At 47.2% G+C, this 18977-nt stretch overlaps 1 protein-coding gene across 2 annotated transcripts in view; it reads left to right on the plus strand.

Moving 5' to 3' along the window:
- TYK2 (tyrosine kinase 2) overlaps nucleotides 1-9973 on the plus strand; it is a 1212497-nt gene extending 1202524 nt beyond the window's left edge. For both annotated transcript variants that reach the window (XM_069604089.1, XM_069604090.1), the window contains exon 24: nucleotides 8692-9973. In XM_069604089.1, coding sequence (XP_069460190.1) covers nucleotides 8692-8826 — 135 coding nt within the window. In that variant the 3' untranslated portion in view covers nucleotides 8827-9973. The remainder of the gene's footprint in view (nucleotides 1-8691) is intronic.
- Nucleotides 9974-18977: the final 9004 nt, after the last annotated feature.

Here is an 18977-nt window from a genome sequence, read left to right on the forward strand (position 1 = left end):
AGATGACCACGGATGCCATCGACCTATCTTCAGAGCAGCCACGCAACCCCCCAAACTGCCTCGACAGATTTGTCGAGACTGTCAAAGATGCCAACGGGTATGGCGCTTTCCTCGACGGAACCCACCGATTCACAGGGTCGGCAGCCCTCCCCGCAACCGCCTCGGCGGCATGCGTCCGAGCACTCCACTGACAAGTGCGTCAGCACCAAGATTCATAAGAGCGTTGAGACGCCTCTTAAGAGTGTGCCGACGCAGAAGGTTCCGTCAACGTCGAAAGCTACGGCGAAGCCGCTAGAACAGTTGAAATCCGATACGCCAAACAGCCACGAGAGTCTCGCAAGAATCGTTTCAGCGGCTTATAGGCCTAAAGACCGGTCGAGGGACACGTCCACACACAGAGAAAGGCCGAAAGGCTATTCTGAAGGTCCACAGCCTCTGGCAAAGATTCTTTCAGATGAATCTCTACGGACTAAGCACACAGATCTCCAAGAAGAGCCCTTCCCCCTCCAGACCCTTCTGGCGCATCTTTATGAACCAGGGACAGATTTGAGAGGTGTATGAATAAATTCTCAAAATTCTTGGACTTTTCAGAAAGGTTTACTACGCCTAAAAGACCTAGTGAGGAAGACCTATACCCTACTGTATCTAAGGGGGTCATTACGAGATGGGCGGTAGCCATGGTGCTATTATCACCATGGCTGCCTCCCATACCGTGTCAGAGTCCGGTCTTGTTCAATGGGGACTTACTGGTCCATTCCAACCCTGGAGGGAATGGTAAGTCCCCATTGAACAAACCATTCCCCATTCCCATTTGAGCCCCCATAGGGCTCAATGGGAATGGGGAGGGTGCTAATAACGGGCTTGTGACTAGCAAGCCCGTTATTAGCGCCCTGGTCCCTTAGGGGGACCCACGTTCTTTGAGGCTCTCGCTAAGGGACCTCAGAATTGGGCGGTAAGGGATTACCGGTCCCGGTCTCCTTAACGGTGCCCGGTATCCCTTACCACCCAACTCGGAATGACCCCCTTAGTTTCAAAGGACCTCCTGCCCTCTTCATGAGGAGGTGTTTGACCTGGCGGAACCAGAGGAGGTTCCACAGGACCCTTATGTACAGGAAGATGATCCCTTTGAGGACCGTATTCACCAGGCCCCAGATTGGGCGGATGAGCAGCCAGTGGATAATGCACCATGGCTGTCACCGACCAATAAACCTGATCCTGACACATTGTGCATGGATCCTCCCGCATCTCCTATAAGACAGGCATCTCCCATAGATGATCAGATGGCATTTAATGCTATTCTGAAGAAAGCTGCAGAACATTTTCAGATTGCCACGCAAGAAGCAGTGCAAGACTCCGACTTCATGGAGGACATTCTGAAAGAGAAACTACCTACAAGCCAGGCTATACCTTTACTGAACTCCATTAAACGGTGTATCGTCCCTTCTTTGCTGACACCATGGCAAACACGAGTTGTGATCCCACGGGTTGAGAATCGTTTTCGTCCCTCACCTACAGACCCTATATACATTCGGGAACATGCCACACCAGATTCCCTAGCGGTGACTACGACTAGAAAAAGAGCAGGAGTGCCCTTGTCCACGGGCGAAGCCACACCGGACAAGGACTGCAAGAAGTTGTATGCCCTGGGGGAAGCGTGTCATAACTGCGGTAGCCTATTCCACCAGAATTGCCAACAATACTACATTGTTGGCCAGCTACAGCGACGTTCAGTGAAATCTGCTCCAAGAAGGCCTGCAAGTGGTCCCTGAGCCAACATGGTCACGCCTGCTGGCGATTGTGTCGGAAGGGAGGCAGGTGAATCATAATATTCTTAAGAACACCCTAGATGCTGCAGAGACAGCAGGGAGAACTCTGCCCAAGGTACCCTATTGAAGAGGTATGCATGGTTGAAAAATTTGGGTTTCAAGCCAGAAACCCAGGCGTCCCTCATTAACAAACCGTTGGAGGAATTAATCTGTTTGGGAAAGCGGCAGATGAGGCACTAGAAACTGCGAAGAAGGAACATGAGACTCTGAAGTCATTAAACTAGAGTCTTTTTCAGCAGTGAAGTGGAAGCTCTCGCTGCTCCTTTCGCGGACAATCTTTCCTACGTTCCCCACCCAACCACTACGAAGGGGAAACAGGACAGGAGTCAGCTGCCTCAAACCAATATCAGTCTAGAGGACAGCACCGTTTGAAGTTTAGTTTATTTGTAAAGCGCAGCCAGGCCCCTGGGCAACCGGGTGCATATTCTTAGATACAGGTTACAATATATACAAAATGCACAAATTACAATTTACAAATTACAATACAGGTACAAATTAACATATATACACAAGTGAAATATATCACAAGTCGGTAGCACATCTTAAGTGAAGGAGCCTCATAGGTTCTGCGTGAACAGCCAAGTTTTGGTATTATTCTTAAAGGTTAGGAACAACGACTCAGTTCTGATGGAGGTAGGCAGTGTGTTACAGAGTTTTGAAGCTAGGACAGGGAAGCTCACACATCCGCTTTTTGGAGTTTAAATCTGGGCAGGATTAGGCTGTGAGTTTGAGCTGATCTGGTGGGTCGTGAGGAGGTGTGTAGTGTAAGGTGAGAGGAGAGGTAAGGTGGGGCATTTATGAGTCAAGGCTAGAGTTTTCAAGGCAATTCTTTGTTTTACCGGGAGCCAACGTAGATCAGATCTGACGTTAGAAATGTGAGACCGTCTAGGGATATTGAGAGCTTCCCTTATGGCATTATTTTGGATAGTTTGCAGTTTATTGAGGTTAGACTGGCTAGTCCCCAGTTAGAGGGCGCTGCAGAAATCTATTTTGGACATGAGTGTTCTTGCGAGGGTAATGCAGTTATGGAGGTTCAGAAAAGGTCTGCAGGCAGTGATAAGTTTGCATATATATGCCGATGCCGACCTTACTGCATTTATTTGTCTGTTCAGGGAAAGGGTAGAGTCCATATAGACGCCTAGAGTTTTAGTGTCTTTAGAGACCTTGATGTCATTACCGTCAGTGATGAAAGACGTGCAGGCTTGGTCTAATTTATTATGACGTTGAGATGATCCTAGTAATAGGAGCTCTGTCTTGTCGTCGTTAAGGCATAGTTCGTGTTGCGCCATCCAGGCCTGAATGACCAGATAAACATCATTCAAGGATTTGGTATCGGCTGTGTAATCACCAGTGATGGGAATGAATATCGTGGCAAGGGAAGGGGTAGGAGCACCACCCATGGAGGCTCCCCGGCCTCCAGTCAGAAATGACTTGCTGATCCGGGTCCCCTCCCATATCTCCCCGGTCAGGTGATGGATAACATCATTCTTCCACGCATGGGAGGGGATTAACACAGACGAGTGGGTGCTCAAGACCGTCACCCATGGTTGCTGTATCGAGTTCAGCTGACCACCTCGATACCAACCACCAAGGTCCAGGCGTTTGTCACCAGAGCATCTGAAGATCCTACTGCAAGAGGTCGAGATCCTGCAGAAAAAGGGCGCAATCAAAGTCGTCCCCGTTCTACAGGTAAACAAGGGTATTTGTTCAGTGTGCTTCCTTGTACCCAAAAAGGATGCCACCATGCGTCCTGTGCTAGACTTGCACCCATCGAACAAATCTGTCAAACCACAAAGGTTTCGAATGATAACATTGCAAGAGGTAATCCCTGTACTAACACAAGGGGATTACATAGCAACATTGCACCTGAAAGATGGATAGTTTCATATTTCAATGTTGCCAACGCACAGAAAATACTTAAGGTTCATGATAAAGGACAAGTACTATCAGTTCAAGGTCCTTCCCTTCGGCATTGCCTCAGCCCCATGGGTATTTACAAAGGTGCTGGCAGTAGCGGCCGCTCACCTGCGCAGGCATCCATCCTAGTTTATCCTTACCTCGACGACTGGCTCATAACAGGAGATTCATATGGAACATGCCTTTCAAACACCCAAAAGAATATAGATCTACTCTTCAGTCTGGGCTTCTCCGTGAACGAGAAGACCACCAGCGTTGACACCAGCCAAGTCAAACAATTTCTGTGCGCTCTGATTCGGACAGAAGATGGCCTTGTCTTCCCCTCCAACAAAAGGGTTGAAAACATGCTGTTTCAGATCCCTCAATATGTAGCCAGTCGAGAGGTGACAGTACGCAAGGCCATGCGACTGTTAGGAATGATGGCCTCCTGCATTTATTTAGTCCCACACGCACGACTGCGCATGCGCCCCATGCAAGAGTGGCTCAACAGCCAATGTTGTCAGGCCAGCGGACAATGGAACGATATAGTGATTGTCTCGGCAGCCCTCATTCTCTCTATGCAGTGGTGGTTGGGGGAAAACCTCTTGAAGGGGAAAACCTTCACCATGCCCGCAGTAGAAGCCACTCTCACAACAGACGCAACTCTCACCGGTTGGGGGGGCTCACCTCCTCCAGCAGACAGCGCACAGCGTTTGGTCCCCAACAGTAGCATCCAACCACATAAACCTGTTGAAGCTATTAGCAGTGTTCAATGCCCTGAAGGCCTTTCAGACACAATTACAGGGGAAGACAGCACTAGTCCTCATGGACAGCAGTATTACCTGAACAAACAGGGGGGTACACACTCTCCGGGGTTATCCAAACTGTCCCAAAACATATGGAAATGGGTTCTCAAACACAAGATGTTCGTCCTGTTTCAACATGTTCCAGGGTAACTCAATCTTCTGGTGGATGTACTCCACAGAGACTTCCCGCTACCCACAGAGTATGAATGGCAATGTTTTCACAGAATGGGGTTTCCCAGAGATCGACCTGTTCGCAACTCTGGAGAACTCACAATGCCCAGATTACGCCTCCAGGTACCCTCAGAACAGCTCCAAGGGGAACAGTCTCTTGATAACATGGTCAGGGAAATTAGTTTACGCTTTTCCCCCGACTCCCCTACTCAACAAGATAGTGCCCAGGAACCAGTCACGATGATACTGGTGGCCCCAATGTGAGCCCGCCAACCCTGGTTCTCCCATATGATGGAGATATCAATCTCCCCTTCGATGAAACTACCTTGTCCATAAAACATGCTATCGCAGGACAGGGGTGACACACTCCATCCATACTCGCAAACTCTCAATTTACCGGCCTGGCTCCTGAAGTCATAGAGTTTGGGCACTTCCAACTTCCTCAGAGATGCATGGACATACTTAAAGAAGCAATAAAGCCTAACACCAGACATTGCTACTCCAATAAATGGTAACGCTTCGTCATCTGTTGTAATTCCAAGAGCATCAATCCTATAGATTTCTCACCAACACATATTGTATTATACCGGACTCACCTACTGGACTCGGGTCTGGTTTTTAATTCCCTGATGGTCCACCTAGCCGCACTTTCAGCATATACCACGTCCCAAAAAGGTGTCTTGTGGTGGAAGATCCCAATAATCAAGGCTTTCATGGAAGGGGTTGAAAGGCTTCATCCCCCGATTTCAAACCTAGCTCCCGGATGGGACCTAAATGTGGTATTTACTAGATTAATGGGATCTCGCTTTGAACCGATGCATAAGGCTAGCCTTAAAGCACTCACTTACAAGACCGCCTTCCTGGTGGTAGTCACTTCAATAAGAAGAGTTAGTGAACTACAGGCCCTTTCAGTTCTAGACCCATTTGTCACTATCCACAATGACAAGGTGGTTCTGTGCATTCACCCAGGGTTTGGCCCAAGTTCATTTCAAAGTTCCATGTGAACCAATAAATAGAACTAGCCACATTCTTCCTTCCAGAATCCCACTAATGTGGCAGAAAGAAGCCTACACACACTGGGTGTGCACAGGGCAGTCAAATATTATCTGGAAAGAACTCGACCACTAAGAAAAACCAACCCGTTTTTTTTCTCAGTGGCGGCTGGTAGAGAAGGTGTCTCTAAATCAGCCATTTCTTAGTGGATTGTTAATTGCATCACTCTCTGTTACACTCTTGCCAAGAGAGATCTGCCCAAAAGAGATCTGCCCTTTAAGCATAGAGCACACTCTACTCGGGGCGCTGTGGCTTCCCGAGCATTCATTGTAAATGTTCCTCTCGAGTCCATTTGCAAAGCGGCAACCTGGAGTTCTGTGCACACCTTTACAAAACACTACTGGCTGGACACTCACTCTAGGTCTGATTCTCAGGTGGGAGATTGGTACTAAGACATCTCTTCACTACTGTTCCTTCTCACGTCCCACCACCAACTCCGGGTACTGCTCGCTAGTCTATGCACAGAATGTGATTCTAAGCAGATTCACAAGCATCAGTAGACATGCATTTCTTACCGTAATAGCATTTCTGATGGTTGTATCTGCTTAGATTCACATGCGCCCGCCCTTCCTCCCCACTCAGATGGAAGGAACATAGACATCTTACTACTACTTCTCTCTCTCTATACTCACTCATGATAGTCATAAGGCTGCTTCACGGCAGAAAAAATATAATCGGAGGGACCTTGGCACGTGAGGGATTTTGGGTACACTACACGTCACTTTAGGGATAGTGTTACAGGCATGCCCATGTCAATGTCCCCTTTCGAGCCTCGTAAAACAAGATGCAATACTCTGTGATTACCACTAGATATCGGACTATATGTACAGCATGTGAATTTAAGCAGATACAATCATCAGAAATGCAATTACGGTAAGTAATGCATGTCATATGGGACTATCTTCTATAGAGCGTAGTGTGGCAGCTTTTGGTTGAAGACAATGTGAATAGAAACATGTGTGGAAAAAGAAAGGAAGATGTCTCTTTAACCAGAGACGTGTATTTAACTTGGACGAGTCAGAATAGAAGGTAGAGTCAACTCAGGTTGTGGAGCCCACGACTTTCGAAGAGACCGAGAAACACAGTGGAAGAAGCCAGAGCCCATGTGAATGCATCTGCAAAGGAAGCGATATGAGAAGGAATAGAGGGAATAAATACCTAGTAGTGGCGTGACCATGCTTGGAGAAAGGTGGGCAGGACGCCTGAGGAACAGTACCGAGATGAGAAGTCTCAACAATATCTGATCGCCAGCGTCTGCAGAAGGCAGGCACACGGCGCGAAATCGAACGAGAATCCGAGCAGCGAGATGCAGTACCCAAGCGAGAGCTGAGTCCTGCAGCCTTTCCCCGCACAGCGAGAAGTATTGGTGGAATCGGGAATAGCGGGAGGCCGCTGGGGAATCATTATATTTGTGAAACTCGTCCAATTCCTAAGGACAAGAGCGAAAATATAAAATATAATGATTGGAACTGTAAAAAAATAGATAATGCAAATCATAAACAATCCGATCGGGGAAGACCAGTGTCACTTGAAGTGAGAAACTCGTCCCAGTCCTGAGGATGAGATAGCATAGGAAAAATAGTTTTCAAACAAAGTGAGCAATATATAAAAGGGAGATTTGACCAACCCAGGTGCAGAGCCAACCGAGACTGGGATTTAAAACCCTGGGAGGAAGGGCAACCACCCTATATCATTAGATTTGAAGACAGGAGAGAGTACAACCCAAAAATACATAATGAGAGAGGCGAGATAAAGCTCACCAGGAACAAGATAAAAGAGCAGACACCCTCAGAGAGAGAATCCATGGCAAAGAAAGCCTAAAAGGGAATCAAGGAAAACATAGTTTAGGAAAGCTTGAGGATACAGACAGGGAAGAACATATCTGTGATGACAAGAGTGTGAGGACCTACTGGAAAGAAAAGTACACCAAAGATAGGGCCACAGAAATCATGAGACCCAAGATTCGTTTAGAAGGACTACAAGAGACGAGAGAGACTATCAAAGGAGATTCTGCTAAGAATTATATGAGCCAAAAAGAATCCTGTACATAAAAAGACTAATCAAGAAGAAGAGAAGACCAGGGGATGAAGAGTCATTCTCTTGGCCTATTTACTTTAGTTGTATTAGTGCTAGGGTCAGATAGTTAGTTTGGACGGAGGAAATCATTACTTTGGACTTCCTGACTTCTGACAAGCACCTTTGGTTCCTTTAGATAAGTAGGGTATTCCCTTTAGCAAAAGGGGGAGATTGGTATTATTCTTATAATTTTTATTAAAGACAGTACCGAATGTCATCAACGTGTCTGACGCCTTCTTCCAACCCACCACATCGTTTACATGCAGTCTCCGATTGATTGCCATCTTTCTGCAAGGGTACTTTTGCGGGTTTGGAAGCAGTGAAGGACAGCCTGCTCCCTATCACAATTGTTCACATTATGATTTGATTTTGAAAATAACAGCTTTTCAAAAATTCCTTTTCTCACCTGACAAATGCAGTGTTAAGTGTACACAGGTGTTTATTTTTTCAGAAATACATTTTCACTTTTTAAGATGACTCCATTCGTCTACACATGTTTTGTGCTAAGGGCATCTCTTCAGAACTTGAAAATGTGGTGGTGCCAAATGTCAGGATTAGACTGTTTTTCCAGTAGTAGTCCAATAGGGCAGAGCTACGCCTCTCTCTGATTATCTATTGTGCCACTAAAGACGGTAAATCTGTGCTGTACCACACAATAGTGTACTGGAAATACCTGTATGTCCACACATTGTGTTGCAACAATGTCCATACATGGACATTCCTACTTCCATCAAGCAGCTTTTCATCCATTCATACAGTGTGTGCATGTCCTATCTCTACCCATATTTCTACTTCTTGTCTCTGATGTTACGTTATTTCTCATTTACCCATCATTAATTGCAAAATCTTTCTTTTTCCCTCAGATCTACCGTTTGATGACAAGCAGCTGGGAGTCAGATGCCACCTGTCGGCCGACTTTCCTAAACCTGGTTCCAATTCTAAAGGCTTTTCACGAGAAATATAAGGCACAGACCCCATCTGTGTTCAGCGTATGCTAGGAGAGAACAGCGAGTTTCCTCCGGCCCCCGTCCTTGCTCTGTCCATTCTTCGCTAGTGTCAGTATAAAGGCTTCTCCTGGGGCATGGTTTGGAGAGACATTGCATCAGGAAGGCTGCAATGCAAAGTGCCCCTTGGAAACACATCATAAGCTGTGAGAATGCCACCCATGGCCTGCAAAAGATTGAGACTATTATGTACCAGAATTGTTCTGTGTTTTTTAAGCTTTTTCCAAAGTTTCCAGAAGAAAATGAAAGGTTGTTTTGTGGATCTATATATAGTAGGTGAAACACTGGACGCTACAAGATGCATCCCTCCAACTCTTGACGCTGGATTTGTTTCATAAACCTGACACTGCCATAATAGCAGACGTGCAGAGTGCAGAGTTCTGAATTAAATAAGCCAACAGTGCTGTGGAGATGCCTTGTACCCTGCACCTTCTTTGCTCAGATGTAAGAGGACTGTTAATCCAGAATGTGATTCAATTGACTTGACATTATGTAAATTATGCCATGGTCCTCCGGCTGCTATGTTTGCTTGACCTGGCCTTCGCATCACCCCAGAATAAACAAAGCCACTCAGGAAGCTGCCATGTCAACTTTGAGAAGTCTCTTTGAGATGAATTTTTGGCATGTGTCAAAGTAATAAAGCTGGTTGCCTGAACGGATGAACCATTTACTGTCCAGTGGTTGTATTTTCAACCACTCAACATCACAAGTGTATTCATTTTTGCCATTCACTGTCATGGACATCCAGTGTATCTCAGATGGATAAAGACTTTTGCAAGGGCCTTCCACGGATTGACCATTGTGCAAAGTCACAGAGGTTTTCAGCTCAATCCTTGTGGCAGGGATTGATGGCCCTTTTTCATTGAATGTATATACAACTGTCAGGAACTGGACTGAGACATTGTTCCTTTCTATGTTGCTACTACTCCGAGCAAAAGCTGAAGTTGTTGGTACGCATGGGACATGGTCTGTCGCTGCAGCAGCATGGCTGCTTTCTTCAAGAGCATTGTGTAGTTTAAAATGCGTGTGTATGTAAATGTCTTTCTGTTTGTATATACATAAAATGTAAGTGTCCGCTCAAATAAACAAGGCAGGAAACATTTTTTTACTATTAAATTCCAACTTTTGTTTGTACTTTAAAGTTTGTACTATATATATTTTGCAGTAATGTGTTTGACTCCTGCAAATACCTTGCTAGACATCTCTTTAGCAGCTGTCTCTTTCACTATTGGACCCTCTCGAATTGGTATCAGTTGCACCAGATAATGTGTTAAGGAGAGAACAGGTTTGGGGACAGTTGTTATGGTTGCATAGTCTCCAATGTCCTCAAATTCCATTATAAAATATGCTGCCCCGTACAGCAGTTACACACATTCTAAATTGTAAGGTTCATTTGCTGCACAGGCAATATATTAGGCTCAGGCAGACATTTATCTGTTTTCCATTTTTCATGAAGCTTTTTTTCAATTTCTTGCCAAGGTTTCAAACTCAGCATCAATATCTTTAACTGTTTATTTACCTAGCCTGGGTGTAAGACCAAGATCCAGATAGCATGGGATCCTTCTAAGTCGTCGCTCTTGACCGGTTCTTTTATTACAAGGACCTCGGATGGAAGATCCTTGTTAGCAGAGTGTACTTTGAGCGTTGAATTTTGATGTTTCCCCCTCGGTAAGTAACTGCTGCTTTGCTTTATGGGATCCTCCTCAAAGCTTTCAAATATTTCCCATTGTTGCAGAGGATCTTGTGTCTTGGAGCATCTGAAAGTATCAGAGAGTAGCTTGGAAAGTAGTCATCCTCAATGTTTCTGGATCGCTACTCAGTTATGCAACGTGTTCTTTCGAAGGGATTGTGTCCTCCGACGTATTCCTTATCTATAATATTTGTATCTCCAGCTTGCTGGCCTCGGAAAATATTTTCGCAGAAGAGGGCTCTGTGCGTCGACGTCCGTCGAGTAGGTGTTCCTCAACAGCCACCGTATCGACGCCGACGTCATCATGCCTATAAATGGCCACACGCAGCGTCCGTTTCTCAGTTCCGTTTTTCCGCGCTTTGTGTGCCTCGGAATACCGTTGCTCAGTTCGTCAGTCGAAATATATTCATATTTCCTCGAGAAAACCGACTCGTACTCGATGGCTTCCTCCTCCGACCCGACGACTCCTCGGTCCGGTTTCAAAAAATGCAGAGACTGTGGGAAGAAAATGTCGTTGACGGATCCTCACAAGATCTGTTTGTGGTGTCTTGGAATCGAACACCAGTGTTCGGAGTGTGAGGAATGCCTATCCATGACGGCGAAAGCCTTGAAGGAGCGTAAGGGGAAGCTCGAGAGAGGTAAGTCAGTTTTAACTTCCTCGAAAGTTTCCGCGGTAGAGTCGAGACATTTGTTTCCTCACCGTCGAAAGCATTCTCGGTCTAGGTCTCGAAGTGGCTCCCACCGCTCGTCGAGGTCTAGACACTCGAAAAAGAGACGTAGAAGATCTCCTTTGTCGTCGTCTTCTAGTTCCCCTGAAAGAGTAAATTGCCCCACAAAACACAGCTCTCAGGCTGAGTGGGAGGAATTCAGAAAAAAAGATGCTAAGCGTCTTCGAGAAAGCGGCCTCAGCCCCCTCGAAGTCAGCTGAGGGTGATACCCCGGGTGAAAAGCCCAAAAAATCTAAACGCTGCGAGTCGAAGCACCCGGCGAAAGAGTCGACCCGAAAGCGCTATGAGCCATTGGGAAGTAAAGCATCTTCGACGCCATCGTCGAAAGCCCATTCGAAGCATAGATCGGCGCCATCGACGCTGTTATCGAAGGGTTCGTCGACGCATCCATCGATCGAGTCGACGCAGACATCGACGCCGATAAAAGAAAAACCCACGGCTACTCCACAGCCATCGGTTACACCGAGAGCCTCCGACACGACGTCGAGAACGTCATCGACATCCTCGAGCATGATTCTGATCCTCTCGAATTCCTCAAGGCCTCTTCCATTTTTCTTGACGCCTTTGTCGGCGCCTTCAAGGATTTTTACATCGGTGTCAACGACATCGACCTTTTCAAGGCCACTGATGATGGCTCCCTCTGCTTTAGAGATGGGTTTTATACCATTTCACAGGACAGAGCATCCTCCCTTAACTTCAATTTATGAAGAAAGGGAAGATTCTGATCAAGAAAGGCCTTTTGGACTGCAGAGGACCACATCACCTGAACCAGAGACTTTTGCCTCTGAGGAAAGAAGGTTGAAAGACCTTCAGGATGCATTACAGGAAGCAAGTGGCCTAGACACTTCCCCCAAAGTGGAATTTGTCAAACCAGACGCAGGGGAACATGCTGAAACCCCTTATAGAACCCTAATGTCAAGAATTATGGAGTTCATGGGTTGGTCTGCGCCTTCACCTGTTTTTCAACAGGATGACCTCACAGATATTCTGGATAAAGGTCCACAGGAGGATCCTGTGGTTCCCTTTCATTCTGCTTTACAAAGAAAGATTTTAACTAACTGGGAAACTCCTGCAGTTGTCCCTGCGGTTAACAAGAAGTTGTCAGCGAAATATAGGGTATCTGCTGCTGACCCTGAATACCTATCTAAGCACCCTACTCCAGAGAGTCTGGTGGTCCAGGCTGCAACTTCATCTTCATCAGGCAGTACATCTGCATACCCCACTGCTCCACAGGATAGGGATGATAAAAAATATGATGCCATGGCTAAGAAAGTCTTCTCGGCCTGTAGCATGGCTTTAAAATCTATTAATGCGACTTGTACGCTCGCTAGGTTCAGCCACACTCTTTGGGAGTGTGCTTCATCAGCGGCTGACTGCCTCCAGGAAGGAGAAGAAAGGGACGCATTTTTAAATATCATCAGAGATGGTAAAGATGCAATGTGTGAGTCCCTTCAAACTGGCATTGATTCTGCTGACAGTATCAGCAGGGCCATGGCGGCAAGTACCACAATCCGCAGGCATGCGTGGTTGAGAAAGTCCGGCTTTGCTTCTGGCGTACAGGCCAGACTTTTAAATATGCCCTTTGACGGCTCTTCCCTGTTTGGTAAAAAGGCGGATGACAGTTTGGAAAAACTGCAAACATCCAAAGCAGCAGCCAAGTCACTAGGAGCTGCAATCCGCCAAACTAATTTTCGTCCCTCAGGATCCTCTTGGAGAGGAAGGTCCTTTCGCTATTATTCCTCATATGGAAGAGGTAGAGGACGGCCGGGTCAAAGAGGCCAAGGAAAATGTATCCGTGGTGGACCGGGTAAAGGAAAGAAAGCTGCATCAGCAGGAGCCGCTTTACCTTCGGCAACTGCATCAGCCGCTCCCAAACCACTCTGAGATCTCCCATCACAGGACACCTGTAGGGGGCAGGTTAACTCACCATCTGACGGAATGGCAGGCTATTACGTCAGATGCTTGGGCATTGGAGACAGTTGCCCAAGGTTACTGCCTGCCTTTTCTACGCATCCCTCAGAGCCATCCACTAGGGAACAGCTCTCTGAAAGTGCCGGATCCGCTGCTCTTGCAGGAAATTGTAGACCTGCTAGAGAAAGGTGACATAGAACCGGTACCTGTAGCGGACAGGAACAAGGGCTGGTACTCCCCCCTACTTTCTCATACCAAAGAAAGACGGAGGACTGAGACCCATCCTGGACTTAAGAGAATTGAACAAGTTCCTCAGGAAGGACAAGTTCAAGATGGTAACTCTCTCTCAGATCCTTCAGGCCCTCCAGCTTCAGGACTGGTTGGTATCTCTGGACTTTCAGGATGCTTATTTCCATGTGCCAATCCATCCCAAGCATAGGAAGGACCTGAGGTTCGCAATTGGCAACTCTCATTATCAATTTCGAGTTCTACCATTTGGGCTGACCTCCGCCCGAGGGTCTTCACCAAGCTAATGTCGGTTTTGGCTGCAAGTCTAAGGAGGGAAGGGATTCACGTCTACCCCTACCTGGACGATTGGTTGATCAGAGCAGTTTCTTCGGAACAAGCTCGGATCCAACTAGATTATGTCTGCCACTTCCTTCACAAGCTGGGCTTCTCCCTCAATTTAAAGAAGTCACAGATGATACCATCACAGAGACTCCAGTTCATTGGAGCAGTCCTGGACACATCCCTGGGAAAAGCCTCGCCACCAGAGGTGAGGGCTCAAGATATTCTGCAAATGGTCACCAGGTTTCAAAATGCCCAACGTCTCCCAGCCTACGACTTTTTGAGGTTGCTAGGCCTCATGGCATCCTGCATATCCCTTGTGCCAGAGGCTCGCCTGAGAATGAGATCCCTTCAATGGGCACTGAGGACTCAGTGATCACAATTCTCAGGGAGGATGACAGATCTCCTTCAGATTCCGGTCAGACTGGCTCGAGACCTTCAGTGGTGGGCCTGTCGGGAGAACATTGTGAAAGGAGAACTGTTTTGGCAACCATGGCCTGAGATAACAGTAGTCACGGATGCCTCACTCACGGGTTGGGGAGCCCATGCCAAAGACTTGACCATCAGCGGTCGTTGGTCTCCATCGGAGTCCAGACTACATATCAACCTATTGGAGCTGAGAGCCATCAGACTGGCACTGAAGGCTTTTCTGCCGTCTGTACGGGGGAGAAATGTCCTGATAATGACGGACAATACAGTGGCCATGCACTACCTCAACAAAAGAGGCGGCGTAGGGTCACTGCCACTGTGCAGAGAGGCGATGCAGCTCTGGTTTTGGGCAATTCAGGAAGGAATCTCTCTATTGGCAATTCACCTAGCCGGAGAGAAGAACTTGACAGCGGACGCTCTGAGCAGGCAGAACACAGTCTCCCACGAGTGGGAGATAGCTCAGGTAGTCCTTCAAAAGATCTTCGCCCTTTGGGGAACCCCTCAAGTGGATCTGTTCGCCACCAGTATCAACAGGAAGTGCGACAGATTTTGCTCAAGGGAATTTCCCCCGAGAGGAGCTCTAGGAGACGCGTTCGTAGTCGACTGGGAGTTCCCACTTCTGTACACGTTTCCACCGGTCCCTGTCATTCCTCAAATGATCAGGAGGTTGAGAAGGTTTCGGAAGACCATGAGCCTAATTGCCCCGGATTGGGCCAGGAGAACGTGGTACCCGGACCTTCTGGACATGTCCATCCATCCTCCAATTCGTCTACCGTACAGAGAGGATCTTCTCTCGCAGAAGGGAGGTCAGGTTCTCCATCCAGCCATCAAGACCCTCAACCTTCACGCTTGGTATCTGAAAGGTTGAGGTCCAAGGATTGGGACCTTCCAGATGACGTCATGGAGGTGTTGCTTTCAGCCAGAAGGCCAGCAACTAAAACTCTATACCGCTGCCGTTGGAATACATTTTGCAGCTGGTGCAGAGAAAAGAATATCGAACCCTTTTCATGTGGTACACCTGCGGTGTTATCCTTCTTACTTTATTTGGCAAATTCAGGCCTTCAAGTTGGCACTATTAAGGGCTATCTCGCAGCGCTATCGATCTTTAAACGCACTGCAGAGGAACCATTGTATTTCAAAATTCCATTGGTAATACAATACCTGAAAGGTCTAACTAATGTTTACCCTTCAAGACCATTCCAAGTTCCCTTATGGAACTTGAATCTAGTTTTAAACTTCCTAAAGGGTGGTCCTTTTGAACCACTCCACTCTTGTTCATTGAAGTTTCTCACCCTCAAAACTGTTTTATTGGTAGCATTAACATCTGCTAGAAGGGTTAGCGAGATACATGCCCTATCTTGTAAACCTCCTCATACAATTTTTCACAAGGACAAAGTCGTTCTACAGGTGAAGCCTAACTTCCTCCCAAAGGTAGTTTCTGAATTTCACATTACTCAGAAGATTACTTTACCGTCATTCTATCCTCCTCCCCATCCGGGGAAAGAGGAAGAGAGACTACACAGGCTGGACCCTAAGCGAGCCTTGAGTTTTTATATCAGTAGACTTGCTAAAATTAGACAAGCAGACCAACTTTGTAGGTTACGCAGGACATAAGTTGGGTTTACCAATAACCAAACAAACCATCTCCAGATGGATTATTTTAGCCATTCTGGAATGCTACAAACTGGCAGGGAAATTGCCCCCTCAAAATCTAAGGGCTCATTCGACCAGGGGTATCGCAGCCTCCTCAGCTCTTCAAAGAGGGGTACCAATTAGAGACATATGTGCGGCTGCCACATGGTCGTCCGCACATACCTTTACCAAATTTTATAGCCTGGATTCCTCCTCTAGTCAAGAGACTAGATTTGGCGAAGCTGTGTTACACTCTGTTCATTCTTAAAGAGTAATATGGCATCTCTTACTCCCGCCTCCAATCACATACCACTGCTATGGGAGTCTATCATCGATAAGGAATACGTCGGAGGACACAATCCCTTCGAAGAACAAGTTACTCCTTACCTGGTAACGTTCTTTCGATGGGATGTTCCTCCGACGTATTCCTTATCGCCCCTCCCATCCATCCCCGCAGTAACATTTCCCTTGTGGTTGCAGCTTACGCTCCTTCAAGGATAGTAACCATTCATGCAATAACTACCTTACTCTACAAAATGGAACTGAGCAACGGACGCTGCACGTGGCCATTTATATGCATGATGACGTCGGCGTCGATACGGTGGCTGTCGAGGAACACCTACTCGACGGACGTCGACGCACAGTGCCCTCTTCTGGGAAAATAAATTCCGAGGCCAGCAAGCTGGAGATACAAATATTATAGATAAGGAATACGTCGGAGGAACATCCCATCGAAAGAACGTTACCAGGTAAGGAGTAACTTGTTCTTCTGTGTAATGGTATAGTTCAGTGTTCATACAGAGTTCATGGAAACTTCTTCTCAAATGTGTAGACCAGGCGCCAGAAAACAACATCAGCAAAGGCAGGTCAAATCCAGTTGCAAATGCAAAGTAGGAGTTACACTTACTGTAATGGAGTGCTGCAAAACCTTGGCTTTGGCCATGAACTTTTCTGTCTTCTAGCTGTTACGTCTTGTGTTTTGGCAATAGCAACAGTGGTACAATGCTCATGGACCTTGAATGTCCATGTTTATTTACTAGAGGATTACCTCCTCCAATAATCGTTATCTTAGAATCTCAAGCCTTGTTTCCAGAAAATTGTTCAGCTACCAGGGGCTTCTTTGGAGTCGATGGTGCCCATGACTCCATGGGAGGGGCATGTGGGTCTGGCTGCATCCCATGACCTTAGTTCTTTTTTCTACACGTTCATCACGCTGCTTCCGGAACAGACCAATGATATCTACCTATGTCTTGTCTCCCTTGAAGGCTTAAGCCTTGCAAGGACTGTGTGAAGGCCATGTCAGTGTCAGGCCCATATAAGTGTTGTGCCTAGTGCTCCAGTTTTAATTTTTGACTTTGTGAAGTTTGGCTCCTCTGATTTTACACACCAAATGGCCCAAGAGAGCATATTGTGAAGTTTTTCAGCACTCCCCACAAGGGCATGAAAACGTCATGCCTATCGATGTCCGAGCCTTCGGCTTTAGAGGAGGGGGGGGTCCTGTTCTCAGGCAAACGTCAAAAGGCCTGGTGAGTCTTGCCCCACAGTAGAGGGTAAGATGTCATGGATGCAGAGGATGGCACTGGATTGTGTTTTTAAAGATGGCCGCCGTTCTCTTTCCCGTTCCTTTGCGATGACGCTATTTCCGGTTCCGCTTTTTAACGGTGTCCGCTAATAGCGGTGACCGCTATTAGCATGTTGCGTGAGGGCGGAGGTGCTATCAGCACTGTGGTCAAGGCCGGTAATGGGCATTTTGTGGACTTTTGCGGCATGGCGGTAATGACATTTACGGCATGGCGCTATGCTCGTGTCCGCGAACTCGTAATGGGACGCTATTAGCGGTCTTTTGCGAGGGCGGACATGCTAATAGCGCCATGCCGTAAAATTCCGATTTTTACCGCACAACGTGTAATGAGGCCCCATGTCACTACGCCACAACCTCAGCTCCTTTTTTCTGCGTGCTAACACGCTGCTTGGGAGCTGTGAGAAACCTGAAGGTGTCTCACCCGCTAGTCCCCAGGGATCTGTCATACTTGTGGCAGGACACGGCCATCGGTATTCGATCCAGTTTCTGGGATAGACCAGTGCAGGAGGATCACATGGATGGGGTGTCTTCGGGGAGTTGAAGTGGGACATCGAAGGGTGAGACGAGGTATCCCCTTCCTTTGGACACCTTTTCCCCATCGTGCCCAGAAGGATATTTAGAAACTCTACCCCAACTCCCTTTTCCAACACAAACACTTTCTCACACCGTGAGCGACAACAGACTAAGGCCAGAGCCGTTTACCTGACATGTCCCAACACAAGGGTCAGGCAGAGTCAGGCAATTTGCCGACAACTACACACACTTGACTGCCCTTTCCCTTCCCCGTAGGGATAAAAGGCAGAGCACAAGAGCACACTCTGAGCAAGGCAGAACCCATGAGGAAGCAGCTATTCCAAAATGGCAGTTCAAACGGAGGAGAAAGGCGGCTAGACCTGAACAGACATTAAGGAGGGAGTTGCCCTTTCCCTTTTCAACCCAGACCCGCGAAGCCTCAGACAAAGGAAACATAAGATTGGGAAACGCAGTAGGCGAATGGTGTGACGGATGTCAGCGGTACATGGAACCATCCTGCACAGATAGCCAGGGCGGGGAGATGCAGTTGCCATCGTGGGATCGTCCTTGACTCCAGCGGCAAAAGAAACGCCAACGAGTTCAGCACAGCCAGTGAGTTGGAAGAACCTGAAAGTGGATCGGACTGTGTTAGGCTCAAGGTTGCAATGGTAACATTAAGAAGATTAATAGACAGAGGTATTTTTATGAACGAACATGGAACCAGAGATTAAGTGGTCCGGCGCCACGTGGGCTCTCATTCTAAGGTCTCTAGCTGGTACCCCTCTCCTGAACAAAGAGAATGTGGAATTGCAAAAGTATTGAAAGTACAAGTACCAAGAGGTCATAGAAAAGGCCGGCGTAAGGTGTCCAGTTGCTCATACAAGGGTCAAGCCAAACCCCTTGTACAGTCGAAAGTCCTTGACACGTTTCAGGGGTTTTGAAGATTGTGAAATTGTGAACCCGACTGAGGGAATTGTGAAACAGGCGTTTGAGCCCATCTGAGGGGAGCGTCGTGCGAACTGTGATTTTTGTGAAGCCTGCACTTGCCATAGGCTAACAGAGTTACCCAGCGAGATGAGATCGTCCTTTGGAA

The sequence above is a fragment of the Ambystoma mexicanum genome, chromosome 3q (genome assembly GCF_040938575.1).
Source record: "Ambystoma mexicanum isolate Mex_15411 chromosome 3q, UKY_AmexF1_1, whole genome shotgun sequence".
NCBI lineage: Eukaryota > Metazoa > Chordata > Amphibia > Caudata > Ambystomatidae > Ambystoma > Ambystoma mexicanum.